At 38.7% G+C, this 25687-nt stretch overlaps 1 protein-coding gene across 3 annotated transcripts in view; it reads right to left on the reverse strand.

The window, feature by feature from the left end:
• Window positions 1-24242, reverse strand: part of LOC114049731 (serine/threonine-protein kinase MARK1) — a 146674-nt gene extending 122432 nt beyond the window's left edge. For all 3 annotated transcript variants that reach the window (XM_027871116.1, XM_027871115.1, XM_027871117.1), the window contains exon 1: window positions 24170-24242. In XM_027871116.1, coding sequence (XP_027726917.1) covers window positions 24170-24220 — 51 coding nt within the window. In that variant the 5' untranslated portion in view covers window positions 24221-24242. The remainder of the gene's footprint in view (window positions 1-24169) is intronic.
• Window positions 24243-25687: the final 1445 nt, after the last annotated feature.

The raw sequence follows: 25687 nt of genomic DNA on the forward strand, positions 1-25687 counted from the left end.
CTTAGGTACTCCTGAATCCAGGGCTGATGCTCTATCCACTGTGCCACCTAACTGCCCCCCAGATAAATATATGTATTTTTGAGAAAAGAATTGGCAAGTGTGATCATAGCAAGCACCAAATAACATCACAAACACTCAAAAATAAAATTGAGTATATTTTGATAGACCAGAAAGGAGTCATTAATGATGCAGAAGTCACCACTGAATCAGCCCCACGAACTTTTCAAGAAAAGATCAGAACTAGTAAGAAGTTAGAAGAAAGAATAATAATGAGAAAAAGATATGGCATGCAATTAAAACAACTCAATTCACAGTAATATTCTATTACACCGATACGCTACAATTTGCTTAGCCATTCCTCAACTGACAGGCATCTATCTGCTTTGTTTTTCTATTCTTTGCTAGTACTACAAATTTTTTTTTTATTTTGATCCTAAACTCAAGTAACTGATGATGATAAAGAATAATAACTAATAATGAAAATTGGGTAGTGAATATTAGAAATTACACCAACACTTGCTATAATGACTTTATATGGAAGTTGAACTGGGGCAAATCACTTGTCAAAAGGCCTAAAAAGGGCCCTAGTCAAAAATCATGGACCTACTTGCTAAAAGGTGATAGATAAAGGCCAAAGACAATGCCAATGTAGACTATAAACTTGTCTGCAAAATTATATGAAGTATAATGATGAGGATTACTAATATTCCTCATAAAGCAAAAGGAAGTAATAGAGGATATAAATTTCAAGAAAGTTTGGCAAGAGGCACAACTAAGCAAAGTCATTCCAAGAGCACTTAAGGAATAAAAATATGAATACAACAAAAGAAGAATGGAAAAGTAATGCCAAGATTTTTATGACAAACTTTTCATTATCAAGAATAGGAAAGTTAACACATTGGGACTCTAATTCTAAACTCATAATTTAAGATGTATTTATAGAGGAGGCATTAAAGAGAACAAGGTCAGAAAAAGAAGCTTGACTGATCTAAGTACACAGAAAACAGATCCTTGACAACTTTTCATCAACACAAAATCTTTAAGAGACTGATCTGCGTACGGCACATGCATATGGGCAAACTTGGGAGGAAGCGCGTACGTGCGCGCACACAGACACACATACAGACACACACATACACACACAGACACACACAGATATATCCTCAGTGAAGAATTAGTAGGGAAACAAAGAGCCAGGTAATATTCTGTAATGGACTTCTTGACAATCACACAAATGACCTACGCAAAAGATCTTTTTGTGATTATTTGTTGAATATTTTGATTTTATGAAGCAAAAGCCTGCCTTAAAGCTGTCTTCCGGGGGCAACTAGGTGGCGCAGTGGATAGAGCACGGGTCCTTGATTTAGGATGACCTGAGTTCAAATCCGGCCTCAGACACATAACACTTAACTAGCTGTGTGACCCTGGGCAAGTCACTTAACCCCCATTGTCCAACCAAAAAACAAAAAACACCAACCAACCAAACAAACAAACAAAAAAAGCTGTCTTCCAATAAGGTGCCCTGTGCAAATACATTACAGGATCATAAATTTAAAACTAGAAAAGGCTTTTGAGGTCATCCGGACCAACTGCCTCATTTTACAAATAAAAGAACCTAGGCTCTGAGAGGCTGGCTACAGCTAGACATGGAGGCACTTGAATGGCAGCGCTGAGACTTAAATCCAGGTACTCCAATTCCAAATCCAAACCTTTCCTAGTATCCTCATTAAAATAAATATGGGACTGTACTCTGGTGACTATCAAGTGGCTTGAACAATTACTCAACATTTAAGCAACTACACCAAGTGAATAATCTTGCTCTATATATACACATGCATTTTCTAACCAACTCATTCTAGAAAATGAATTGAAATGCAGAAAGTAAGAATTTTATTCACAGTGGACATAAGCATATGATTGGATAAAGGTGCCTACAGGACACATGAGAAAATAACATTTTCAACAGAATTTTTTAAAACTGTGATAACTGGGCAAAGCTGCAAGACTGAACAAAAGGTTAAACATCATCTTTACCAAAAAAAAAGAACAAATAACTTTTGACTTTTTTTGTAGTGAGACAGGAGAGTTTCTCATACTACTCTTCTTTAAAATAGAGCAAAGGCTCTATCACTTCCAGTCTTCAGATCATTAACCAAAGTGCTATCTGTTCCATTAAAGCTTTCCCAGGTGAAAAAGCACTTTACCATACTAATAGCTAACCTTAACACCATTCCTTTATTCCTCCCAGATACAACACTCTCTGAAATGTAAATATATCTTTGTTCTGGATAAAGTTTAACAAAAGACTTGATGTCATCAGTAAGTAAATTATTGTATCTGTAATGAAACTTCTTCCTAAATTTCATGTTAACTGTTGGCTCATTGAGAGGCTACTGGGCCATTAAAAGATAATTTATCAAGTTTGGAAAACAAAATCACCTTTATGTCTATTTTTTACTTATTGGCTTCCTTGTTAAAAAACTACTGATGGTTTTGTTTGTTGAAACTGTGTTACCTCACCAACAAACCTACCCAAGGCAGATAATCTTTGGTCTATAGCTAGAGCACCTAGGATTTACCATTTTTATACACGTGCTTCCCTTCAAAAAAAGAAAATAAAGAACTACATCATTTCAGATTGTTTCCCAAGAGATCAACCATAATTAACTGCATCTTGAAGTCTTATACTCTCCATGTCCTACCCAGCTACCATCACTACTAAACCCACTCAAAGGGGAGAGAGAATAAGGAATAAAAAAACAGGGGCTAGAGGCAGAAAAAGATGTGGGAAGAACATATGGAAGCATTAGAGAAGAACCAGAATAACACTGGGTTGGAGAATCCAAAGGAAGAGAACAAATCACCTGTTGGACTATCTGAAGTATCTGTGAGCTATGCTGGGTAAGGAAGCGTTCCAGTGGTCTGAACTGTCAGTAATAAAAATCTAGCTCCCAATTTGAGATATAACCTTATTTCAACATGTGAGCTTATTTGCTTTTCTGAAATAAATTGGACAGTGAAAATGGTCACTACAGAAGAAATAGTATGGATAGGTTTTTGCCTATATCCTTCTCTTGAATAATGATAGAAGATCTCCACAGTATTACAGAAACCTTTAAGGCTGTTTCTAGAAATCTAATCTAGCAATGTCTTATGTGTTCTGGAAAACCAGTGAGTAATTATTTGGATGCAATAAGGGTGATTTTATGGAAGCTTACTGAAAATTATTTTGTAAATCAAATAATTATGTTCTGCTCAACATGATGAGTTTGCTTATTGTTGTAAAGCAAAGTACACTTTTACAAGGTTTCCCGTAGTATAAAGACTTAACATGAAGATTCATACTAAAAACATGCCCAACTTTAAAAGTAAAGTCTAGTGCAGCTAAGAACAAAGGATTATCAATCACTACAGTGGTGTCATGTGGCCACAAAAAGCCATTTTAGGCAAAGTATAAATAAGTATGGCCTACCAGAGACTTCAACTGCACTATATGAACTGTGTCAATGAAAAGAACCAAGTCTAGAAAAAGAAAAACAGTGATTTTCACAAACTACTCTCATAGTCTTCTACTCTTAGGAACTATCAGATGACTTAAATGCAAATTATTCCATTCAATTCAAGAAAAGTTTAGCCTCTTCTGTGTACTGGACACGAGACTTAAAAATAAATATCAAGAATGTCAGCCTAGCAACGAAAGGAAGATAGAAAAAAAATTTTTAAGATTAAAAATCATTTCATTCACTAAACAATTAAAATAAAGGCATAGCAGCCTCAGGCTACTTAATGTAGAGACAAACAGCCCTTAGTAGCCTGAAGGCATCATTGTGTTATAGAGCAATACAAATGTAATATGGTGTCCAGTAAAGTAAGCATCAGCATAAATACTCTGGACAAGTCCCCTTACAAAAACCTAAATGACAGATCAGTACAGGTTGGAATGATAGGGGAAATGCAGAACTTGAACAACAGTATTTGCATAGGTAGATTTCAAGAAGGTTCCAGGGTGTAAAGATACACAACACTGGGGAAGACAAGAGAAAGAAAAGGAAACAAGTATGTATTAAGCACCTATACTATGTGCCAGGTCCTGTGCTAAGCACTTTATATTGGTTCCCACAACAAATCTGTGAGGTAGGTGCTATTATCCCGATCTTAACAGATGACTTGTCCCGGGCAACACAGCTTGTAAGTATCTAAGGATGATTTGAACTAAGGGTACCCCTCATTCCACGTCCAGAACTCTATCTACTGCTCCATCTAGCCACTACTGCAACCCCTAGCTGACTCTGATAAGAAGGTAGGAATGATCTTGAGGTGTCTAAGAGAACTGATTGAAGAACTCTCCCCAGAATGCAAGCTTTTTGAAAGCAAGAACCATCTCATTTACATCCTATTATCTACAGGACCTAGCACAATGCCAGGTACAGAGCAAGTGCTTAATACATACTTGTTGACTGACTGAAAAGAGTGATTTGAGGGCAAAGTCAAGATGGCAAAGTAGCAAGAAGCACACCTGAACTCTACCCCACAACTCCTCCAATAAGATCTAGAAAATGCACTAGATGATGTCCTGATCAGAGAAAATAACAAAAAAACAAAAAAACCCACTCAGATCAGCACAGGGAGACAAACAAGAGATGTCTGAGTATACTGGGTATAGGGTCTAGCCAGGAACAAGCTCACAGAGCATTCCTGGGCAGCGAGAAGCTATGCACTAGAGCAAGATAAGGTGCCAAAACCAGCACAATGGGGCCTAAATTTGAACAGATATAGAAATAAGTGCCAAATGGCAGCTTCATTGCTCACTATGCAATTTCAGATCACAGATATAGGGATGACTGAAGAAAAGACATGCACCAAGGGGTGGCATTGCAAAGCGAGGGGCTGTCACATGTCCTAGGCTGAGTAGAGCAAGAATCAGATTCAAAAGTAAGTAGTGTATGATGCAGCGCCGGGAGCGGAACAAGGTGTCAGTTCCAGCTTCCAGACCAGTTTAAAGCCATTAGCAGAATAAAAAGGGCAGGAATCCCAGACAAAAATGAGGACCTACAGTTCTATCATACTGAACCAGCATAGCTTTCAAGCTGACTAATAGTGGTTATGTTCCACAAGAGTCTACTGGATATCCAACCAGAGTAAGCCCACAAGTGTGTTGCTCCAACCTAACGCAGGTCAGAAAACTGCAGAGCTCAGACTAGGCCTGCACAACATATGGCCTATGGACAGCTTGCGGCCTGCCAAAGCAACCTGTGGGCCAGATGTTGTGCAGGCCTGTTTATGTCTTCTACATTTTTCATAGGCTGCCCAAATTCCTTTGGCAGGGGGTGCAAGCTGTTCTATGATGCGCCGGCCTGCCCTAAGGGAACTTTACATAGTCAGTTTTGCTGAGGAATCTGCATTGTCGTAGGCACCAAAAATTCTTTGGCAGGCTACAAGCTGGGCATGGGCAGTAAATAGCCCACAATATTGTGCAGCCTTGGCTCAGACCAACAGGATAGCAATCACTTTGCCCAGGATCAAATCATTTGTGAGGCACTGAAAGCTTGCAGATTGCTAGCCTGAGCTGTCCTTGGGATCCTTTAATAATACAATATTCAATATCCCCATGAAAGAAGCAGCAGAACACAAGGTCAGTCCAAATATACCTTCTAGAAGTGTATAGAGATGGGCCCTAACATATAGCTGAAAGTCAGGAAGAACAAGCAAAAAAAGGAATACCACCATGGTGATAGGGAAACTTAAAATACTAATCAAAAATAAAAGAATCACTAAATCACTTATAAGCAAAGCCTCCAAGAAAACAGACCTTGAGCATAAGTTCTACTAGAATTCCTGGAAGAAATGAAGCAAAAGTGTTTTGCTTTTTTTTTTTAAGAGTTTAAACATATTTTGTATAGACCCTGGGCAAGTCACCTAACCTCAACTGCCTCATCAAAAAGAAAAAAAAAATTTTTTTTTGTATAAATGAAATGAGAGAATTAACACCATGGCACAAGAGGTTGAAAATTTTGCCCACTAAATAAACTCCCTGAAAATCAGAATGGGCCAAATAGAAGCCAATGGCTCCCTGAAACACAAAATTTTTTTTTAAGTCAAAAGACTAAAGAAATAGAAGTCTGAAGTATCTTACAACAAAAACAACCAATCTTGAAAACAGATTAAGAAGAAATAATTTAAGAATCATCAGCCTACCTGAGCCAGAATTTTTTTTTAAAAAAAAAAGGCCTAGACATATCAAGAAATAGGGAAAAAAAAAAAACCTGCCCAGATCTCTTGGAACCTGAGAGCAATTAGAAATAGAAAAGAATTCATCAGTCGCCTCTTGAAAGAAACTTCAAAATGAAAACTCCCACAAATACTATAGCCAAAATTCTGAGCTTCCAGATTAAAGAAAAAAAACACTGAAAACAAGTAGAAAGAAAGAATTCAAATACCCAGAAGCCAGTCAGGATAATATATGATTTAATAGCTGCTATTAAAAAGGAGCATAGAGTTTGGAATACAATATTCCAAAAGGCAAATGGATATAAACTTATGACCAAAAATAACTTACCCCCACTATCAAATAAAAACAACAAAAACAAAACCAAAACCACAACTGAGTATAAATCCTACAAGGGAAAAAAATTAACTTTAATGAAAAAGAAGATTTCCAAGCATTCCTGATGAAAAGACTAGAGCTACACAGAAACTCTGAATGCAAACACAGGAGTTAAGAGGAATATAAAATAGGTTAACATGAGCAAACAATCATAAGAACCTAAACAAGGATGCTGTTGGGTAACTCAGTGGATAGAGCTCTGGGCCTGGAGTCAGGAAGACACCAGTTCACAATCCAGCCCCAATTCTCTTACTAGCTGTGTGACCCTGGGCAAGTCATTTAACCTTTGTTTGCCTTGATCTACTGGAGAACAAAATGGCAAACCCCTGCAGTATCCTTGCCAAGAAAATCCTATGGACAGCAGAGTCCATGGGGTCATGAAGAGTCAGACACAAATGAACAAACAAGGATAAATTCTTTACATTCTAATCTGGAGATATAATACATGTGTTTCCTCTGAACCCTATAATCATTTTGGGTCATAAATGGAATCTAATTAAGCAGAAGGCCTAGGAGTGGTTCTGTTATACTTTGATGATCTTACCATAAGTCTGTATGAACAAGGAGAAAGAGGTAGGGGGAGCAGGTGATCCTTAAACCTCTGAAATGGTCAAAGGGGAAAATAAACACAGATATAGAAATACATTTCACTCAACAGAGGAACAGGAGGGAAAGAGAAGGGACAGAAGAGAATGAGAGGAAAGGTAGATTAAAGGAATCTGCAATGAATTTTAAGGATATAAAAGAATATAGTAGCTTTTTTTGTGGTGGCAAAAAATTGAAAACTGAAGAGGCACCTATCAACTGAGCAAGGTATGCTACATAAAGGTGGAGTACTATCGTGCTGTAAGAAATAATGAAGGGGGTGGTTTCAGAGAAGCCTAGAAAGACTTGTACGAACTAACACAGATAAAGTGAACAGTACCTGGAGAAAATTTTATGTAATAACAGTGTTGTAAAGGCAAACAACACTGAAAGAGTTAGAAACTCTGATCAACACAATGACAAACTATGATTCCACAGGAGTCATGATGAAACATACTACCTACCTCCTGATTGTGAGGTAGATGATGGACTCAGAGTACAAACTGGGACATTTTTTGGATAGGAGCTATGCAGGAATTTGTTCTGTGTGATCATACACATTTGTAACAGGGGTTTTGCCTTTTTTGTTTGTTTGCTTTCTCAACTGGGGAGGGGAAGTTAGGGGAGAAGGTAAAAAGAAGAGGAGGTAGATTTCTGTAAATTGAAAAAATAAAATTTAATTTTAATAAAAGAAAGCTTGGGGAGGACCTAGGAGCTATCTTCTAGTGTTTTCATTTTTATAAATTTTTATTGATGTCCAAAAAACACATAATAGGAAATAAAATAGGAAGGAACTCAGAGTCTTGGAAATCAAGCAGAAGACTCTGGGCAATCCAACTGACCCAAATTTGTTCATTCATTCCCCCTTACTGTGTCTAATTCCCATATGCTGGCTTACTCCCCGCCACTTTGGTAATTTTACTCTACTTAAAATCATGTCCTTTGAAAATTAGCTGAAGGACCAGATCAGTCAGTCAACAAATATTTTTATACTCTAATTCCTCCCAAAGGGAGAGTGATCTACAGATAGATTTTGGGGCAGGGGGGTGGTGTGTGAATGAATTTGTGGTTTTTTTAAACTTATATTTTGACAACTATATTTCAATATAATCAGTTTCCTTTGCTATCCTATTTTATTTTATTTTAAGCATTTAAAAAGATTATTCTGAGAAGGGGTTCATAGGCTTCATCAGTTGGTCAAAGGGGTCCGTGAGACCAAAAAAAGAAAGGAAAGAAACAAACAAACTTTGGTCTATAGAGAAGACCAGAGGCAGACATCAAATAATCATGGGAAACAGAGACTAGGTTTGCTTTGATTGGCCCTAGAAGGCAGAATTAGTAGCAGAGGGTAGAAGTGGCAGAAAGACAGAAATTAACCTGACACAAGGCAAATTTCCCAACAATTAAAAGTTGTCACAAGTGGAATGAGTCGCTGAGTGTGGGAATGTGAACCTCTATCACTGGAGGTCTTCAAAGAGAAATGGCATGATTATCTGAAAGGAGTGCTTTAGAAGGAATTCCTACTTAAAGGCTGAACTAGATGACTTTGAAGGTGTCTGCCAACAGTAAGACTCTGATTCCACTGTGGTGCCCCCTCTGAAAAGTCCCCAACAAATGGCTCCAAGTCTGTATTCCCCAACTACTGAATCACTTGCTATTTTTAAATTAGGTCTAAGGGATATGAATGAATTTCAGCTAATCATAAGATGTTTCTTTCCACATAAATGCATGTAATAATCTGGGCAACAGATATTTTTATCCCCCTGGTTTTTTCTATGTGGATAAATAGATCAAACACTTTTAAATGGCTAAGGATCTCTCTCAGGAAGCATCTAGAGGATCTCATCATATATTGGGAATCCCTCTTGAACAATTCATGTGGACTGTGCATTGTATGTCCTCCACTATAGTGGTGAACATGCTCAACATAATTATCTTCATGCTTTATGCCTCACCTAATATTTGTAATCAGAAAGTCATTCATTTTTCTTTTGAGAAACCTTGAATGATTTTCACATATGGTGTAGAAGACACCATTTTGCAACGGATTCTACTGAATAAAACATTAAAAAAAAATAGCGATAATGTATTCTCTACATCTTTCAATGATTTGTGATGGTAAAGATTATATATATATATAAAATAAGAAATATCAATTCCAAATTAAACAGGAGGAAGAGAACAGATTTGGATTGCTATGAGGAGATTACAAAACTTCTTTAACGGTCCCAAATTTCTCTCTGAAACAATGGCCCATCATTTTGGCACTAATGCTCTACCAGTGTTATATAGCTGCTGAATATGCAACACAACAATCATCAAAGGACTAAAATGATTACTGCACAGAAGGTAATGGCAACATAGTGGGAATGGGCAGGTTGCACCTTATAACCAATGAAGAATTTTGAAGAATAGAAGCAAAAAAAGTCATCAGGCCATGTTTGAGGCTTAAAAAAGATGGGCTGCTTACATGCTGAAGGTGACATATCTGGGAAATACTACAAATACTCCATTGGTATTTTCTCAGTATCAAGGAAGGCCTCTAGCATACTGGGTGGCTCCCTCATAGCAAACTTATGGGAAGACTTAAGAGAAGAACTCCATTTGATGGACAAGTATGGATGGGTTGTGATGCCCATCACTGGAAAGAATATCTAAACCGAGGAGATCATTTATCTATTTTAGTATAACAGATATAAATTTATCAAGGTTATCCTTGATGAAGGTATTAAAAGGGAACCGAAAGGCTTTTTAAAGGAATACAATAGTAGTAGATTACATCTTTACACAACAAAGATATAGAGGAAACAAGATCCCACAGCGTTTACTGTTTGACCACATAAAAAACCATTTGATTTGGCAGAGCAAAATGCCACCTTTTTTGACACTCTACTGATCTCTTTTGGTTTTAACATCTCCAGAACTTCCCCCGGTATCCCTCTTCCTCTTCCCTGCCAGACAGCCATCTCATATAAAAATTAATAACTGTCAAAGAGAATGAGAGCAAAAGACAAAAATATCAGCAAAACATTATACATCAAAATGTCTGAAATAATATGCAATGTACCATACCTATGGACATCTCACATCTACAAAAGAATGAGGTGGTGGTGTACTGTCATATCTTTTCTTTGTAGCCATGCCTGTTCTTTGTAATATTGCAACCTTTACTTTTGAATGTTTTGTAGTTGCTCTTTCATTTTACAACACTGTAATTGTTTATATTGTTTTCTTGGTTCTGCTTACTTTACTCTGCATCAGATCCTGTAAATTTTTCTATGCTTCTTTGTATTCATCACATTCATCATTTCTTACAGCACAGTAATATTCCATGATTAGCTATTCCCCAATTAATGGGCATCTACTCTGTTTCCAATTCTAGCAAAATGCCACCTTAATACCACATCATACCTATCAGGTTGGCTAACATGACAAAACAGGAAAATAATAAATGCTGGAGAAGATGTGGGAAAATTGGAACATTACTACAATATTGGTGGAGTTATAAACTGATCCAACCATTTTGGAGAGTAATTTGGTACTATGCCCAAAGGGCTATAAAAATGTGCATACCCTTTGACCCAACAATAGCACTTCTAAAGCTGTATCCCAAAGAGATCATAAAAAAGGGAAAAGGACCCACATGTACAAAAATATTTATAGCAGCTCTTTCTGTGGTGGCAAAGAATTGGAAATTGAGGGAATGCCCATCAACTGGGGGATGGCTGAACAAGTTGTGGTATATGAATATAATGGAATTCTATCATGCTGTAAGTGGATTTCAGAAAAACATGAAAAGACTTATATAGACTGATGCTGAGTGAAATGAGCAGAACCAGGAGAACACTGTACACAGTAACAGCCATGTTGTGTGAGGACTTTGATAGACTGAGCTCTTAAGACATCTCCAGAAGTCTCATGATGGAAAATGCTATCCACATCCAAAGAAAGAACTATGGAGTTGAATGCAGATCGAAGCATACTATTTGCTCTTTTTTTTGCTTTTGCTTTGCTTTGTTTCTTCTTTCTTGTGGTTCCTCCTATTGGTTCTAATTCTTCTTTACAACATGACTAATGTGAAAATATGTTTAACAGGAATGTATATATAGAGTCTATATCAGATTGAACACCATCTTAGTGAGAGAGGTGGGGAAGGAGGGGGAGAAAATTTAAAATTCAAAATCTTATGGAAGTGAATGCTGAAAACTAAAAATAAATTCATAAAAAAAAAAATGCCACCTTAAGGGCTCTGCTCCAAAAAAGTGTCAGTCACATATACTTCAAAATTACACAAGATTCCTTGAACCATGAAAAAGCTTGGAGGAGGGAGAATGAAGTATTGGGTGGAGAGCTTGTTCAACAGCCCTCTGATCATTATTTTTAAACAAGACAAAAACAGGGAAACAAAATAAAACAGAGACATAGTTCGGAACCCAAGTCAACGAGGGATTCCCTATGGCGAGGTACTCCAGGTGCTCCTGTTTGAAGACGACATTATACTAATTGTGTCAAACATATTGCAGAATACCGCAGATGAGATTCATAACCATTCAAAAGATTCTGACTTAACTATACACCAGGAGGAGGGGGGGGAACTAGAAAAAGAATGATCACTGTCCAAGACTATGGCATGCAGTAGATGGGTTATATATAAAGTTTATCTATCAATACAGTAAGTATTGAAATTTACATAGCACATTAAAGCTAGCATTTGTAAACTGCTGTGCTATTTTACTGAGGTCCAATAGTAACATTATTAAATATTATTATTCCCATTTTGCAGATGAAGATACAGATTCAGGGTAAATAACTTGCAAGGTCATAAACCTAGTATGTGTCCGTGATGGAACTGAACTTGGGACTCTGAGCTGAGGTCCAGTACTCTATCTACTGTGATACCCCATTTTAAAGTGAATACTAAATAAGAAATAATATCTACTCCACTGTGAAGATCTCCATTAGGATCAATTACAATTCCAAATCCTGATCTGTACCTAAAACATTATAGAACAACTATTTCCTCTCCTCTACCGGAGTGAAAATGTTTTCACACACAAGCAAAAAAAAAAATTGAACCCTCAATAAACAGCTCTGTTCTTTGCATATGACCCATCTTCACTAAAGTGAAAAGCTATATGTTAAAAAAAAATTACGTCTTACTACTCTATTCCTTCCACTTTGATCACTACTGCTAAATACTAGTTGGATCAGATTACCTCTGATTACCTGTCTGTGTATTGAAGCACAACTATAATTATTCTGTTCTTACTTTGAAATGGTAGTGGAATATCTGAATGTTTCAAAATCAAATTGCTCTTAAATAATATTGGCCAAGATGAAACTCCCCTAAAATAAATAACCAAATAACTACACTGAGAAAAAGAGGAAAGATGATATATGTGACCATCAAGTATCACCTTTGCTCAGTAGACTTGCAGTTGATTTTCTCCACCCTATAGACCTCTCCCTTCCTGTCTTTTCGAGTTTTGTTTGTTTGTTTCTTGTTTTGGTGAGGTAATTGGGATTAAGTGACTTGCCCAAGGTCATACAACTAGAAGTGCAAGTATCACTTTTGGAAACAGATAAATAAAATATCTTTCTTATGAGGTCACAACTAGAAGACAATGAACTCATAATTTCCAACAAAAAATTGGGTATCTTGCTTATCAAAAAATTATTCAGAGGTTCTAAATTTTTTTAAAAGGTAGGTTCATTTATTCAACACATTTCTCACCATGCACTTGTAGTGTGATGGTACATAATACCGCAGATGAGACTGGGATAGAGACAAAGTTTAAACAACATATATTCCATTGAGAAGTCAGGGATTTAGAGCTGGAAGGAACCTTAGAGGTCACTGAATCCAACTACCTTATTCAATAGAGGAGGAAACTCAGGTCCAAGGAGGTTAAATATGACTGCCCAAGGTCACACAGGCAGGACAGTGTCAGAGAGAGGATTTTAACAGAGACCCTCTGATCAAGGTTATCACAAAAGGTCATTATAGACCTCCATTATAAATTCATACAGGTAGTAACTGGGAGGCAGAATTCAAACTTCAGTCCTTATATAGTTTTCCACACCTATCCTCATTGAGATTACAGTCCATTGGATGGCTAACATAAATATATAATTACTATAATACATGATAAATGCATTAGAGAACAACAAAACAAAGTGCCACATGAGCTCAAGATGTGAAGATATGTTATCCAATAGGGAACTGGAAGTCAATGAATATTTTGGGCAAAGAAGTAACATACTAAGATTTACGCATAAGAAAGATTATTTCTGCATCAATACAAAGGACAGACTAGAAAGGGAAGGAGGGAAATAGAAGTAGCATATCTTGTAAGGAAACCATTAGTCCAAGTTGCTAGAAGTAAGAGCTTGTATTAGAGTAATGGAAACAGGGGCAGCTAGGTGGCGCAGTAGATAGAGCTCTGGCCTTGGAGCCAGGAGGACCTGAGTTCAAGTCCAGCCTCAGATACTTGACACTTACTAGCTGTGTGACCCTGGGCAAGTCACTCAACCCCAATTGCCTCACTAAAAAGCACAAAAAAAAAAAAAAAAAAAAAAAAGAATAATGGAAACAACTGGAACACAGAAAAGAGATATGAAAAAGATAAATGTATGAACCCAAAAGGCTCTTATTACTATTCTGGGATGAGAGGTTTCAGAAAGGGAAGAGATGAAAGATTGGGTGAATAGTGGTATCAGAGAAAGACAGAGAAGCGCGTTGGGGGGGCGGGAGGAAGTAATTCCCACGGGAATTAGCACCCCAAATGAACTATGCAAAAAACTAGGAATTCTCATAGGCCTTCTGTCTCTTAGGAGAAAAGTATATTCAAGGTTCACAGAACATCTAGTGCAAAGGCATGGAGAAGAGAGACAAAATGTCAAATGTGAGGACAGTTAATGGGCCAGTTTGGATGGACAGTCACAGAATCACAGCATCAGAGATTTACAGCTGGAAAAGGTTTAGAGATCAGCATATCCAAACCCCTCACTTAATAGAGAAGGAAACCAAGGTCCCCAAGGGAGATGACCTAGGATCACAGGGTCATAGATTTAAAGTGGAAAGAATCTTAGAAAGCATGGAGTCCAACACTCTTATTTCACAGACAAGGAAACTAAGGCACAGTCAGATGAAATGACCTGCCTAGTATTACATGATCTTTGATGGATGTTTTATGGAATGCCAGGCCACAGTTGTAAAAGATAAGGGAGGGAAGGAGAGCAAGGGAAAAGAAAGAAGGAAGGAAGAGGAGAGAAGGGAGTGAGGTAAGGAGAGAAAGAGAGAGAGAAAGAGAAAAAGACGGGGGGAGGGAAGGAGAGAAGGAAAAGACAGGGAAAGGGAGGGAAGGAGAGGGGTAGACAGAGACAGAGAGAGGAGAAAGAGCCTTGGGATATAACCACGTCAGGGGAAAAGCAGATGGATTATAACCTAGCAAAAGATACTGATAGGAGTAGCCAGAAAGGTAGGAAGAGAATCAAGAAAGGGCAAGAATGAAAATCAAAAGGGGAGGATAGTCGACAATATCAAAGAACAATTGAAAAAAAGGCCACTGGATTTAGCTACTAAAAAATCACTGGCATATTGACCCAGCAATACCACTACTAGGCCTATACCCTAAAGAGATCAAAAAGGAGGAAAAGGATTCATATAAACAAACCAAAAAAAAAAAAAAAAAAACAACCAAAAACTAAAACCACTCTTACCAGCTCTTTTTATGCTTCCATAGCTCTAGAAATTAGGGGCTATCTATCAATTAAAGAATGGCCAAACAAATTATGATATATCAATGCAAGGGCATACTATCATTATGCTGTAAAAAAAAATGATAAAAAGGACAAACCTTTTATCAGAGAAACCTGGGAAGGCTTATATGAACTTATACAGAAGGAAATGAGCAGAACCAGGAGAACAATTATACAATGATAACAACGCTGTAAAGAAAAATAACTCTGAAAGAACGCTGAATAATGATCACCCATGACTACAGAAGACCAATGATAAAACATATTACCTATCCTGCTGTATTCAGGATGCAGAATGAGACCTATATTCTGAAATGATGAATACAGCAATGTGTTTTGCTTGACTATGAATATTAGTTACATTAATTTTGTTTTTCTTTTTTCCTGGGGGGAGGGGAGGAGCATGAAAGGAAGAAAAAATAGATGCTTGTTAATTGAAAAAATTTATTATTTCTGTTAAAAAAAAAAGAGATCAATAGTTACTTTAGAGAGATCAGTTCCATTAGAATAATGACCATCAGAAATCATTCAAGGGGCTAAGAAGTGAGTAAGAGGAAAGGAAGTGGAGTCAATGAGTATTACAGATAGCTTTTCCTCACTGTTTGTCTGTGAAGGGGGAAATAGAGGCAGCCTCTCCATATAAAATCCTCAGTTCAAACCCTGGTTCTGCCACTTACTTGTGTAAACACAGATAAGCCATTTACCCTCTAAGTATCAGTTCCTCATCTCTCTTTAAAATGAAAAGGCTGGACACTAAAAGACCTCTAAGGTCATTTCCAGCTCTAAATCTATTATCCTAAACCAACAGGCCAATTATTATGGATAAAGATTATGTAAACATTTACTCAAGGCCATATTTGGTGCTGGAGATCAAATTATTGAATGTTACATTTTAAAAGTTTAACTAAGGACACAACTTTAATAAAGATTAAGTCCCTATTAAAAAATAAACTATGCAAACTTCAAAGTAATTTTAATAAGATGTATGTCTTAATTATGTACAAGTTACGTTTTTAATTCTCTTCAAAAGCTTCTGGCTCCTCCATCTTCACACATAAAATCAGTCTCAATATACAAAGCAAAATGGGAATCTGATCTTTAAACTACCAGATTCAATTAAAATGCATTTTTGTTTGTTTCTTGATTTCTATATAAGGCTGTAGTTGAAAAATCAAAATAAATTCTTACTTTAATTTGTTATCTTTTGGAACACCAGATAACTCTTTATTGTGATAACTAGACCATTCATCTTGATGTCAACACTATGAAAGAGTCTGATAAAAATGTAAATAAAACTAGAAAAAATTAAAATCTTTCCCCAAAATTTCATATAGGAAACAGAACACTTCAGAAGGTAATAAGAAATTAGTTATTTTTTAATGTTTCATTTCAAATATAAGACTTTTTTAAAGGCTCTTTTCTCATATTTTAATGCAGTTATCATAATTATCCTTGAAGTTTGGCTTAGTAAAGCAGTTATTATTTCTCTCTTGCTACATACATACATACATACATACATACATACAAACATATCTATAGAAAGAGACATTCATCATCCCCTACCATACTGTGCTGTGGAAGGGGTGAAAAATACCAGCATGTTCCCTATCCTTAAAGAATGTATAATCTATCTCTTTAAGGCATGCACAAGACACAAGAGAGGTTCAATAAACTTTTCTTGAATTAATGTTTTGATTAAGGGATCTTCTGAAAACTTGGCTCCTTCACAACAAAGTTGGTTAGGATAGGGGAATTTCTTAGTATTGTCTATATAGTGCTATCCACTTGAGCATCCACACTAACAGACTTAAGGGACTTTTTTAAAGAAGGGCTGAGATTACAAGTCTCTGCTGGGACCTGTAGCTTACATTGCCTGAGGCTAAAGGACAGATGTGTTCTGTCATTTTCCCCTCTCCTTCTCCCTCCTGGGAAAGCTAAGGAACCATACCTGGAATTACCTGTCAGGTATATTATTTTGTATGAACATACACATATAGAATACATGCACATGCATACGCACACGCACACACACACTCACAGAGTTCTTACAAATGTCAAGTAATGCATTATGGCGAATTTTACCCAGTTATGAATCATTAAAAGAAGAAAATAAAAACATGCACTAAGCTGAAGGAGCAATGATATTGATCCAACAATGCTGCTTAGTCTACAAATTGTTACTGAAGAAAAAGGAGGAAGATAAATCAGCAACATAAGGTATCAGAAAACTTGGGTTCCAGTCCTGCTTTTGCCATTAACTTATTAGGTTCTGCTGGCTAAATTACCATCTCTCTGGTTTTCAGTTTCCTTATTTATTAAATGAGGAAGATTATATTGTGTCTAAGGTCCCTTCCCATTTGAACAATCTATGATAGACTCAGTGCGTTTTTGTGTTTTGTCCTAAAGAAGAAACTCCCTTTATTGATGCCGTTCAGTAATTGTTGCCTGGGGTATCCAAACTCTAAGGCTGGCCCACCCTCTATGCATTAGTCCGATGTCTCCTAGTCTCAGTATTAAAGGCTTTATTTTAGCATTTGTTATAGTTATAATTTAATACTTTCATACCATTTTCCCCTTTTGGAGCTTCCTAGAGGTAAAAAAAGAAAAAATTCATGAAGTGTTACAGTTAAAGAGTCAGGAAGACTGTATTTATTTAAATCTGGCCTCTGAGCTTTATCACCAATCTATCCTCCCCTCAAGTTGTCAGATTCAGCTTCCTAAAACACAGGCATGACCATGTGGACCCCCCCACCCCGGCCAAATTCAATCAACTCCATTGGCTCCTTATTGCCTCTACAATCAAATAGAAAGTTCTGTTTAGCATTCAAAACCCTTCATAACATGGCCCCTTCCAATTCTTCAGTTTTCTTATACTTTATTTCCCTTTATGTATTGTGGTATCTAGCATCAATGACCTCCTCTGCTGTTCCTCACACACATCACTCCATCTTTCCACCAGTGTTTTCACTGGCAGTCTCCAAATCTAGAAATTCTTTCCTTTATCTTTACCACCTGGCTTCCCTGATTTCTTTCTAGTCTTAGTTCTAAGTCCCAGCTTCTGCAAGAGGCCTTTTCCAGTGTAACTTAATCTCAGAGCCTTTCCTCTGAGATTACCCCGAATTTATTTTGTCTATATCTTGTCTATAAATAATTGTTTCCATATTGTCTCCCCCATTAGACCACGAGCTCCCTGAAAGCAGGGACTGGTTTGTGAGTGTATATGTTTGTTTCTGCCTTCTTTCCAGTACCTGGCAAACAGGAGGTGCTTAATTAATGCTAGCTGACTGACCACGAACAAGTCCCTTAACTAGCTGATCCCAAGTATCCATATTATTAAATTAATAAATATAATTGTTAAATTAAATCAAAACCCTACTTCACAGGGTTTTCAGGCTCAATTAAGATAATGTATGTAAAATGCTTGCTATTTCAAAATGCTTTTTTTAAAAAAAACTCCTGGTAACAAAGTTTCTGACCAAAAAAGCTGTTATTTGAACACTTCCTTTATAGAGCTTTTGTCACTGAAGTGACAAAAGAAGTAAATGTTAGTGACAAAATGAGAAATACACGTAATAAAATGCTAAAGAAGTTGGAAGATCAACGCACACTATAAGACTGAACAAATCTATGTTTTCAGGAGAGAAGAAAAACATAATGACTTTCCTAAGGTCCTACCAATTTAGTAGTGACACAGCTGGACACAGTGATACAACTATATTACCAGCCCAGGGCACTTTCATACATTTACCATTCTAGAGAAGGGGAAGCAGTAAAACAGAAAGTACTTGGTAGAAGTAATCAAATTGAGTGATGGAAGTGATAAAAACCTACATCTAGAGTTGCCACTATATCACACACAGCATATAAAATTATACTGAAAATATAAAGAGATTTGAAAATGCTTCAGAAGATATTGGGACGGAAGAGGTAAACAGTTTAAAAGTCCTAAGATTTGATAACTCTTTCTTAGGTCTTTTGCCCAATCCATACATACTTGGCTTCATTATCCTATCTCTTGGTGTCCCCAAGCTGAGCTCTATGCTCCCAAAAATGATTCATTGGGTAACTTAAGCAACTTCCGATTTCCCTGCTTATTACTAGCTTGTCTAAGCCTAATTACCAATTACCATAGTGATTCATGTGAGGTACTGTACTCCACTGTAAAGTAGAACTTAATTAAATTGAATTTTTTTTTTAAACTAACTGGCGCCTCCTACAACATTCTCCCAATTTGTCAAATAAAATTTGACTATGCTGAAAAGTATAACAAAATCAAAGCATTACCCTCTCCTACAAATTACACATACATACACACAAATACCGTAACTTAACAAACCAACAAATTATCTGCCAAAATTCCAAACTAGAAATGTTTTAACTAAACAAAGAGAAAAATAGTAACCTGGGAGATAAAAGAAAATACCTTCTCCCCCTTTTCACAACAAGGTAATCATACTAGAAGATTCAAAATGGGATATATTGAAACTTCATTTATCTAGTCATCCCAGTTTACAACCCCAACTCTTCATTCTCATTCACCACCAACTGCTGGTATCTTCTCCCAAAATGATCTCAAAATATATAGTATGTATATGTGTGTGTGTAAGCATATAGAATACATATACAGAATATATATAGAGAGAGAAACATAGAATATATATAGAATGTGTGAGTCTGTACATATTGCTCATGGAGAGATTATAAGCTCCTTGAGCAAAGGGGTATTATAGTTTTATTTTTGTATCCCCATTATTTGCTTAATTAAATGCTTATTGATGAAAGTTTGGTGTGGAGGATATGACAGTTGAGCCAAATCTTAAAATAAGCATAGGATCTGCCTACGAGGTTCAGAGGTGAGGAACAGCTCAAACAAAAGTATGGATGGGGATTAGTACAGCATCCTAACTACTTCTATATGGAAATGGCCTGGAACATGTTCATGTGTTCTTTAAAATGACTTACGGGAAAAACATAGAAAAGAGGCAATATAATAGTGAAAAGAGAGCCTCATTTCCTTGATGCCCCAGTAGCAAGTTCCATGGAGCAATTATCAATGGCTACACACTACAAACATACTCTAGGAACCCAATACAAATATAAGTTTTAAAGCTGCTCCAAAAGTAACCCAGTCACTGTTTTCCTTGTCTTGGACATATGTCAAGTATCTCAAATCTATAAAATTTGGGGTTTTTTAAATGACTTAAGTTTTTTTTATCTTAAACTATCAAAATATAATTTTACTAATACTATAGGAGTTGGGATTACAATTATTCAACTCTTAACTGACAAACAGTAAAAAATAAATCTTGCAAATATTCATTGTAAAAAATTTTAGTAAAATATTTTGCAGAGCTGAGTTCTATTACATGCAATTTGTTTTAAAAACTACTCAATGTTTAGGTGTTTCACCAAAGGAGAAATCAGTCATGGCATAATTGTACTTAATCATTCAGAGAATCTTAGAACAAATATGCACATAGGTCCTTAAAGTAAATATTCTCCGAAAAGTATACACACAGTTCCCAAAGAGAAAAAAATCTCTCAGTCTTCTTAGATACATAGGGATGCATATTGTAAAAATTTCACACTCATACACATATCTAAAAAAAGTAATTTTTTATGTTGATAATGATGGCAAAATGCCCATGTATCTTTATTATTTTCATTTCATCTTCAAAACCTGAATAAAATAGTTACCAGTTACTGACCTTAGTCTTTACAGTGGTTGAGGGAAGAGGGGATTTTTGTTGTTTTTAATGTTTATTCATATTGTGGGAAGATTTACTCCAACTACTTTGAAAAATATTCAGTTTCAAGTAAAAACTATTATTGAAAGGCAAGTTTGACTAATCATGCCAATATTAATATGTTAACTGCCAAATTAGCCTGCTGTTCTAGTTCAAGGATGAGATAGGTTAAGAATGGAGTAAGTTTACTAGGGTGGATGGAAAAAATAAGACAAGTTCATTTAACAATCCTCATTAATGCTTCTCACATTCTATCTTAAAATAGTTGAAGTACGTAATTATATATTCTGGTATTGTACACTAATTGTTTTGTTATATTGAACTTATCTTCCAATTAAATTTTAAGTTCCTTAAGAACAAGAAGTAATCAACTGGTGGAGCCCTGGATGGAGCATCTGCCCTGGAGTCAGGAGGACCTGAGTTCAAATTCAGCCTCAGACATAGACTAGCTATGTGACTCTGGGCAAGTCACTTAACCCTTACTGCCTCAAAAAAAATAATAATAATAATAAACTGACAAGCATTTACTAAACTTAGAATCTTCAAGGTACTGGGGATATAAAGATAAAAAAGAAATAGACCTACTCTCAAGTACCTTACATTCTATGGGGAAACAAGCTGGTACACACATAAGTGAATTTAAAATATATATACAATGTAAATAATAACCATGCTTAACACTATTATTAATCAGTAACTGCTTTCTGGTTTTCATGCCACTCTACTTTACAAGTGACCTATTACCACCTGAGACCACTAAAGAAAGCATATCATGATACGCTTAATCTTAGTTTTACATATATGTGTAATTTGAGTTATCCTCACAACAAACCTAGGAAGTAGATGCTATCATAGGCCCCATTTTACAGATGAGGAAAGCCAGTCAGAGAGAGGTTAAGTGATTTGCCCAGGGTCACACAGCTATAAAGTGTCAAAGAAAAAATTTGAACTCACGAGATCTTCACTCCAAATCCAGGGCTCCACCCATTATGCCACCTTAGTGCCTCTTGGCAAATACATGTTAATAGGAGAAGAGAGGCATAGATACTTTACTAGGTGTAGGGCATGTTAAGAGGCACTCAATAATTGTGAGAAAATGCGTACTGTGATTTAATATTCAATACTTTCTTTAGAAATAGCAGAAAAATCAGAGAATTAAGGAAAATTAATTATATCTAGAATGATGACTTCAAGACTCGGATAAAGAGAACTACTCAAAAAGGAAAAAATATTCATAAACAGTTTCAACTCTGCTAATTTCAAATGAGTATTTTTTTCAGCAGCTACTTTTAACAAGAAACCTTTCTAGATTTTTCATGTTTTATTCCCCACTCCAGGAACTTTACAAACTCTATGTATGATTCCTCACATATCACATATGAATACAATTTTCACCTCCTGTGTCCTTGACTTTGCAGCGGCTATCCATGCCTGGAATATTTCCTCTCCTCACCTTTCACCACTGCCACTTGAAATCCCTGGTTTTCTTCACAACTCAGGTCAAGAGCCACCTTTTAACAGAAGACTTCTTCTGGTTCCCCAGCTGCTACTACCTACTCCTCCAAGGTTAGCTGCTTTGCATACATCTATACATGCAATGTTGTACTTGCTTTAAGAAAATGTTTCACTTTTGTCTTTGTGTCCCTAGCATCTACCAAAGTGCTTAGCTCGTAGTATGCAATTATCCTCGACTAAAAACTCATACTCATACAATCAGTATAATTCTTGCTTAATTTAAAAATATTTTTCCTTGCCTTTATACATACTACATTCTGTACCGATTCTTTGGTAGATGATTCTATACTAGCATGCTTCCCACAAGTACAGGCACACAGTGTTGATTCTTTCAAGAAAGAAATAGAAAAAACATATCAAGAGAAAAACATTATCTTCAAAAGAAAATTAGCAGACATAAAAATACACTATTCAACCTATCTTACCTTTCATTCGCAAACATCAATAAAGAGGAAGTGCAAAAGTATTTTGATGCCACTATGCTTTACAACTAATCTCTACTAACAACTGAGGCTACTAAACAAAGCATATCATATATTTTCTACCTTTTTCCGTCTAGCTTTATGGCTTACTTTCATTCAAAACTGACTACCCATTATATAAAAACAAAGCCACTAATGATGTAATTTTAAAAATCATAATCTTAAAATATCAGCGGTTCCATAAAATCTTTTGTCATCCCGGATTTGAGGTAAGAACAAAAACTCCTGAGACTACGGTCATTCCTGTGACTTCTTACAATGTTATTTTGCTGAAATTTCTCCACCTTAATAGATTTATGTACCCCAAACGCTCAGATCTAAAATCTATAACCCTACCCAAAAGCTTCAAGAATTCACTTAAGTCCCTAATCTTACATCTTTTGTCTTAAGAATCTGTTAAGTTGTTCGTAATTTAAGAGCTGTGAAGTACCAACTAGTTAACTAGACTATCAAAGCCTCCAGAAAGCAGATAAGACTTTCTATTCCCCAGAAACAGGCAAAGAATCAAGGAAAAAGCCCTATTTTAAATGCCATGATTAGTTTTTGGCTTTTTCTTGTTTCGATCAAAATCTTAAGGAACATCAATTTTTTTTAAGAGACATTACTATTTAACAAGATTCTCTGGGTTAAGAATGTAAGTGCTTAGAAAAGGCTGCATCTTCATAAATATTCCTGAGGGCTATTTGTTCAAAGGCACAGCAGTGACAACTGAAAACCCTTCCCCTCACTGACCCGCACGCACCCTTGTGACATACCAGGGGAGGAGAGACATTTAAAGTAAAACCTGCCCAGAATCATCCCTACCAACTCGATGAAAAGAAAGCGCTGTTGGCTTTATAAGGCTTTAAAACATTCTGCCCAAATCCCAAGGCCAGAAAAGCTGGGGTTTTTGAAATTCTGCTCATTTCAGCCCAACAGCCTCATACCAAGGTAAACACAAACGCACAGATACACTTCCCTCGTCCACCTCTCTCCTCTTGGCTCCATTCTTGGTCTCCCCCTCCCCGAATAGAAAAGTGAAGATGCGATGGTACAAAAAGCAGAGTCATGGGGCGATTGAAGGTGGGGGGCGGGGAGGACGAGGAGAGGGTCCGAGAGGGAAGGATGGGGGCGCGCCAGAGAGAGGAGAGCAAAAGTGGGGTGTGCGAGCAGATGCAGAGGCATAAATAAAGCCGGCCTCGGTGCCTCTCCCGGGGAGCCGAGACTGCCATCTCCTCCTCCCCCTCCCCTCACTTCCATCGCCCCCCTCCGCCACCCCATTAGCAGCGTGGGTTCTGCCCCCAGCCCAGATGGGGGAGGGGACCCGCAGCCACCCACCCCACCTCCCTCCCCCCGGCCCCGCGCTGGGAGGGGGGCGGGGAGAAGGATGAGGACCGCAGGCTCCGGGCTCCGGCAGGCCGGGCCCGGCGGGGCGGCGGGGGGGAGGCGCGGCGGGCGCGGCCTTGGGGGGCGGGGGGACGCGCCGCTTCACTCACATTCTCCGTGTCCCGCTCGTTCACGGTCGGCAATGGCGTCCGGGCAGACATTTTGTGCGGGCGCGGCGGTCGCCGCGGGGTCGCTCCGGGGTCTCGGCAGCCCAGCCGGGGAGGGAGGGGGGCGGGGAGCGCGGGGGGCGGGACGGACTGGAGGGGGCGGGAAGGCCCCGGTCGGAGGCGGGCAGGGAGCGGGCCGGCCCGCAGTGCGCGGCCCCGGGCGGGCGGGGGAGAGGGAGGACGAGGACGAGGGAGAGATGGGGGAGAGAAGCGGCTTCCCGCGGCGCCGGGAAAAGAGACCGACCGCGATGGACGGGGGGGAGGGCCAAGGGAGGAGGGCGGGTGTCAGGAGCCGGGAGGGAGGAGGCCTGGAGAGGATGGAGAAGGGATGGACGGGCTGGGTGGGGGTGCCCGGGCCCCGCTAGGCTCTGCGGGTCATGGCGGAGGGTGAAGTCGGAGCCTCAGATCCCGGCAGGCGGGGCGGGCCTCGAGCCCCAGAGGAGGGGGCAGCCCCGAGGACCGCAGCGGACCGGGCGGTGAGCACGTCCCGCCGCCGCTGCCGCCGCGTCTTCTGCTTCTTCCTCCTCCTCCTCCTCCTCCTCCTCCTGTCGCCGCCGTCCCCGCCCCCCTGCTCGCTCTCCTCGGGTCTCCTCAGGTGCGCGGCGCAGAGCCGAGCCGGGCATTCAAGCGCCCCCGGCCCGAGGCGGCCCGACCGCCCCTGCCCGCCGCCCGCCTCCCGGCTCCCCTGCCTCGGCTCGGCCGCTCAGCTCAGCCCCGAGGAGCGACGCGGCCGAGCAGCCTCCCCTCGGATCCGGGCTGGCGGGCGCAGCACGCACAGCCGAGAGGCATTTGGCCGCTGCCGCCGCCGGGTGGGCGGGCGCCAGCCGGGGGGTGGGGGTGGGGGGCGCCTCCATTCATTCCCTCATTAGGGATGCGGAGCCTCCTCCTCCTTCCCCCTCCTTCTCCCACCTCTTCTCCTGCTCCTCCTCCTCCTTTCCTCTTCCCCCCCTCAGCCCCCTCCTCCTCAGGCCACTTCACTGTTTATTTTTGGTCCTTACCCCACGCGCAGAGCGTAAGGTGGTCAAGGCAGCTCTGGTCCCTGTCTTTTGTTCCTTCAGGGTTGAGTGGAATTAGATGACTTTTTCTTTGTGCATAGGGAATGTTTAGGGGTATTTATTTTTTTTTAGTAAACACAATGAATCTTCTCTCCCCGCCTTACCCAGCGTTGCTCTTTCCATTCTAGTCTCTCTTTATCTTTCACCATTGCTTTCTCTTCTTTCTCACCATGTTCTTAGTTAAATATTGTGTTGAGGTACAGTATTTACAGACAGTGGGTCTCAGCAAATGAGGATGCTCTCCCCCCACTTTGATCTCTCATATCAGAGTCCCAACACTCTGCTCCCTGTCTCCTCTCCGGATTCCATCATGACTCATTCTGTTCTAGACCATCTGAAGAAGTGGACGGGAAACAGCTGCCCAAGGCCCACCAGTCTCCAAGAGCCCTTCAAAGACAGATAAATC

This window comes from Vombatus ursinus, unplaced genomic scaffold (assembly GCF_900497805.2).
Source record: "Vombatus ursinus unplaced genomic scaffold, bare-nosed wombat genome assembly UNPS02014798.1, whole genome shotgun sequence".
Taxonomy (NCBI): Eukaryota; Metazoa; Chordata; class Mammalia; order Diprotodontia; family Vombatidae; genus Vombatus; species Vombatus ursinus.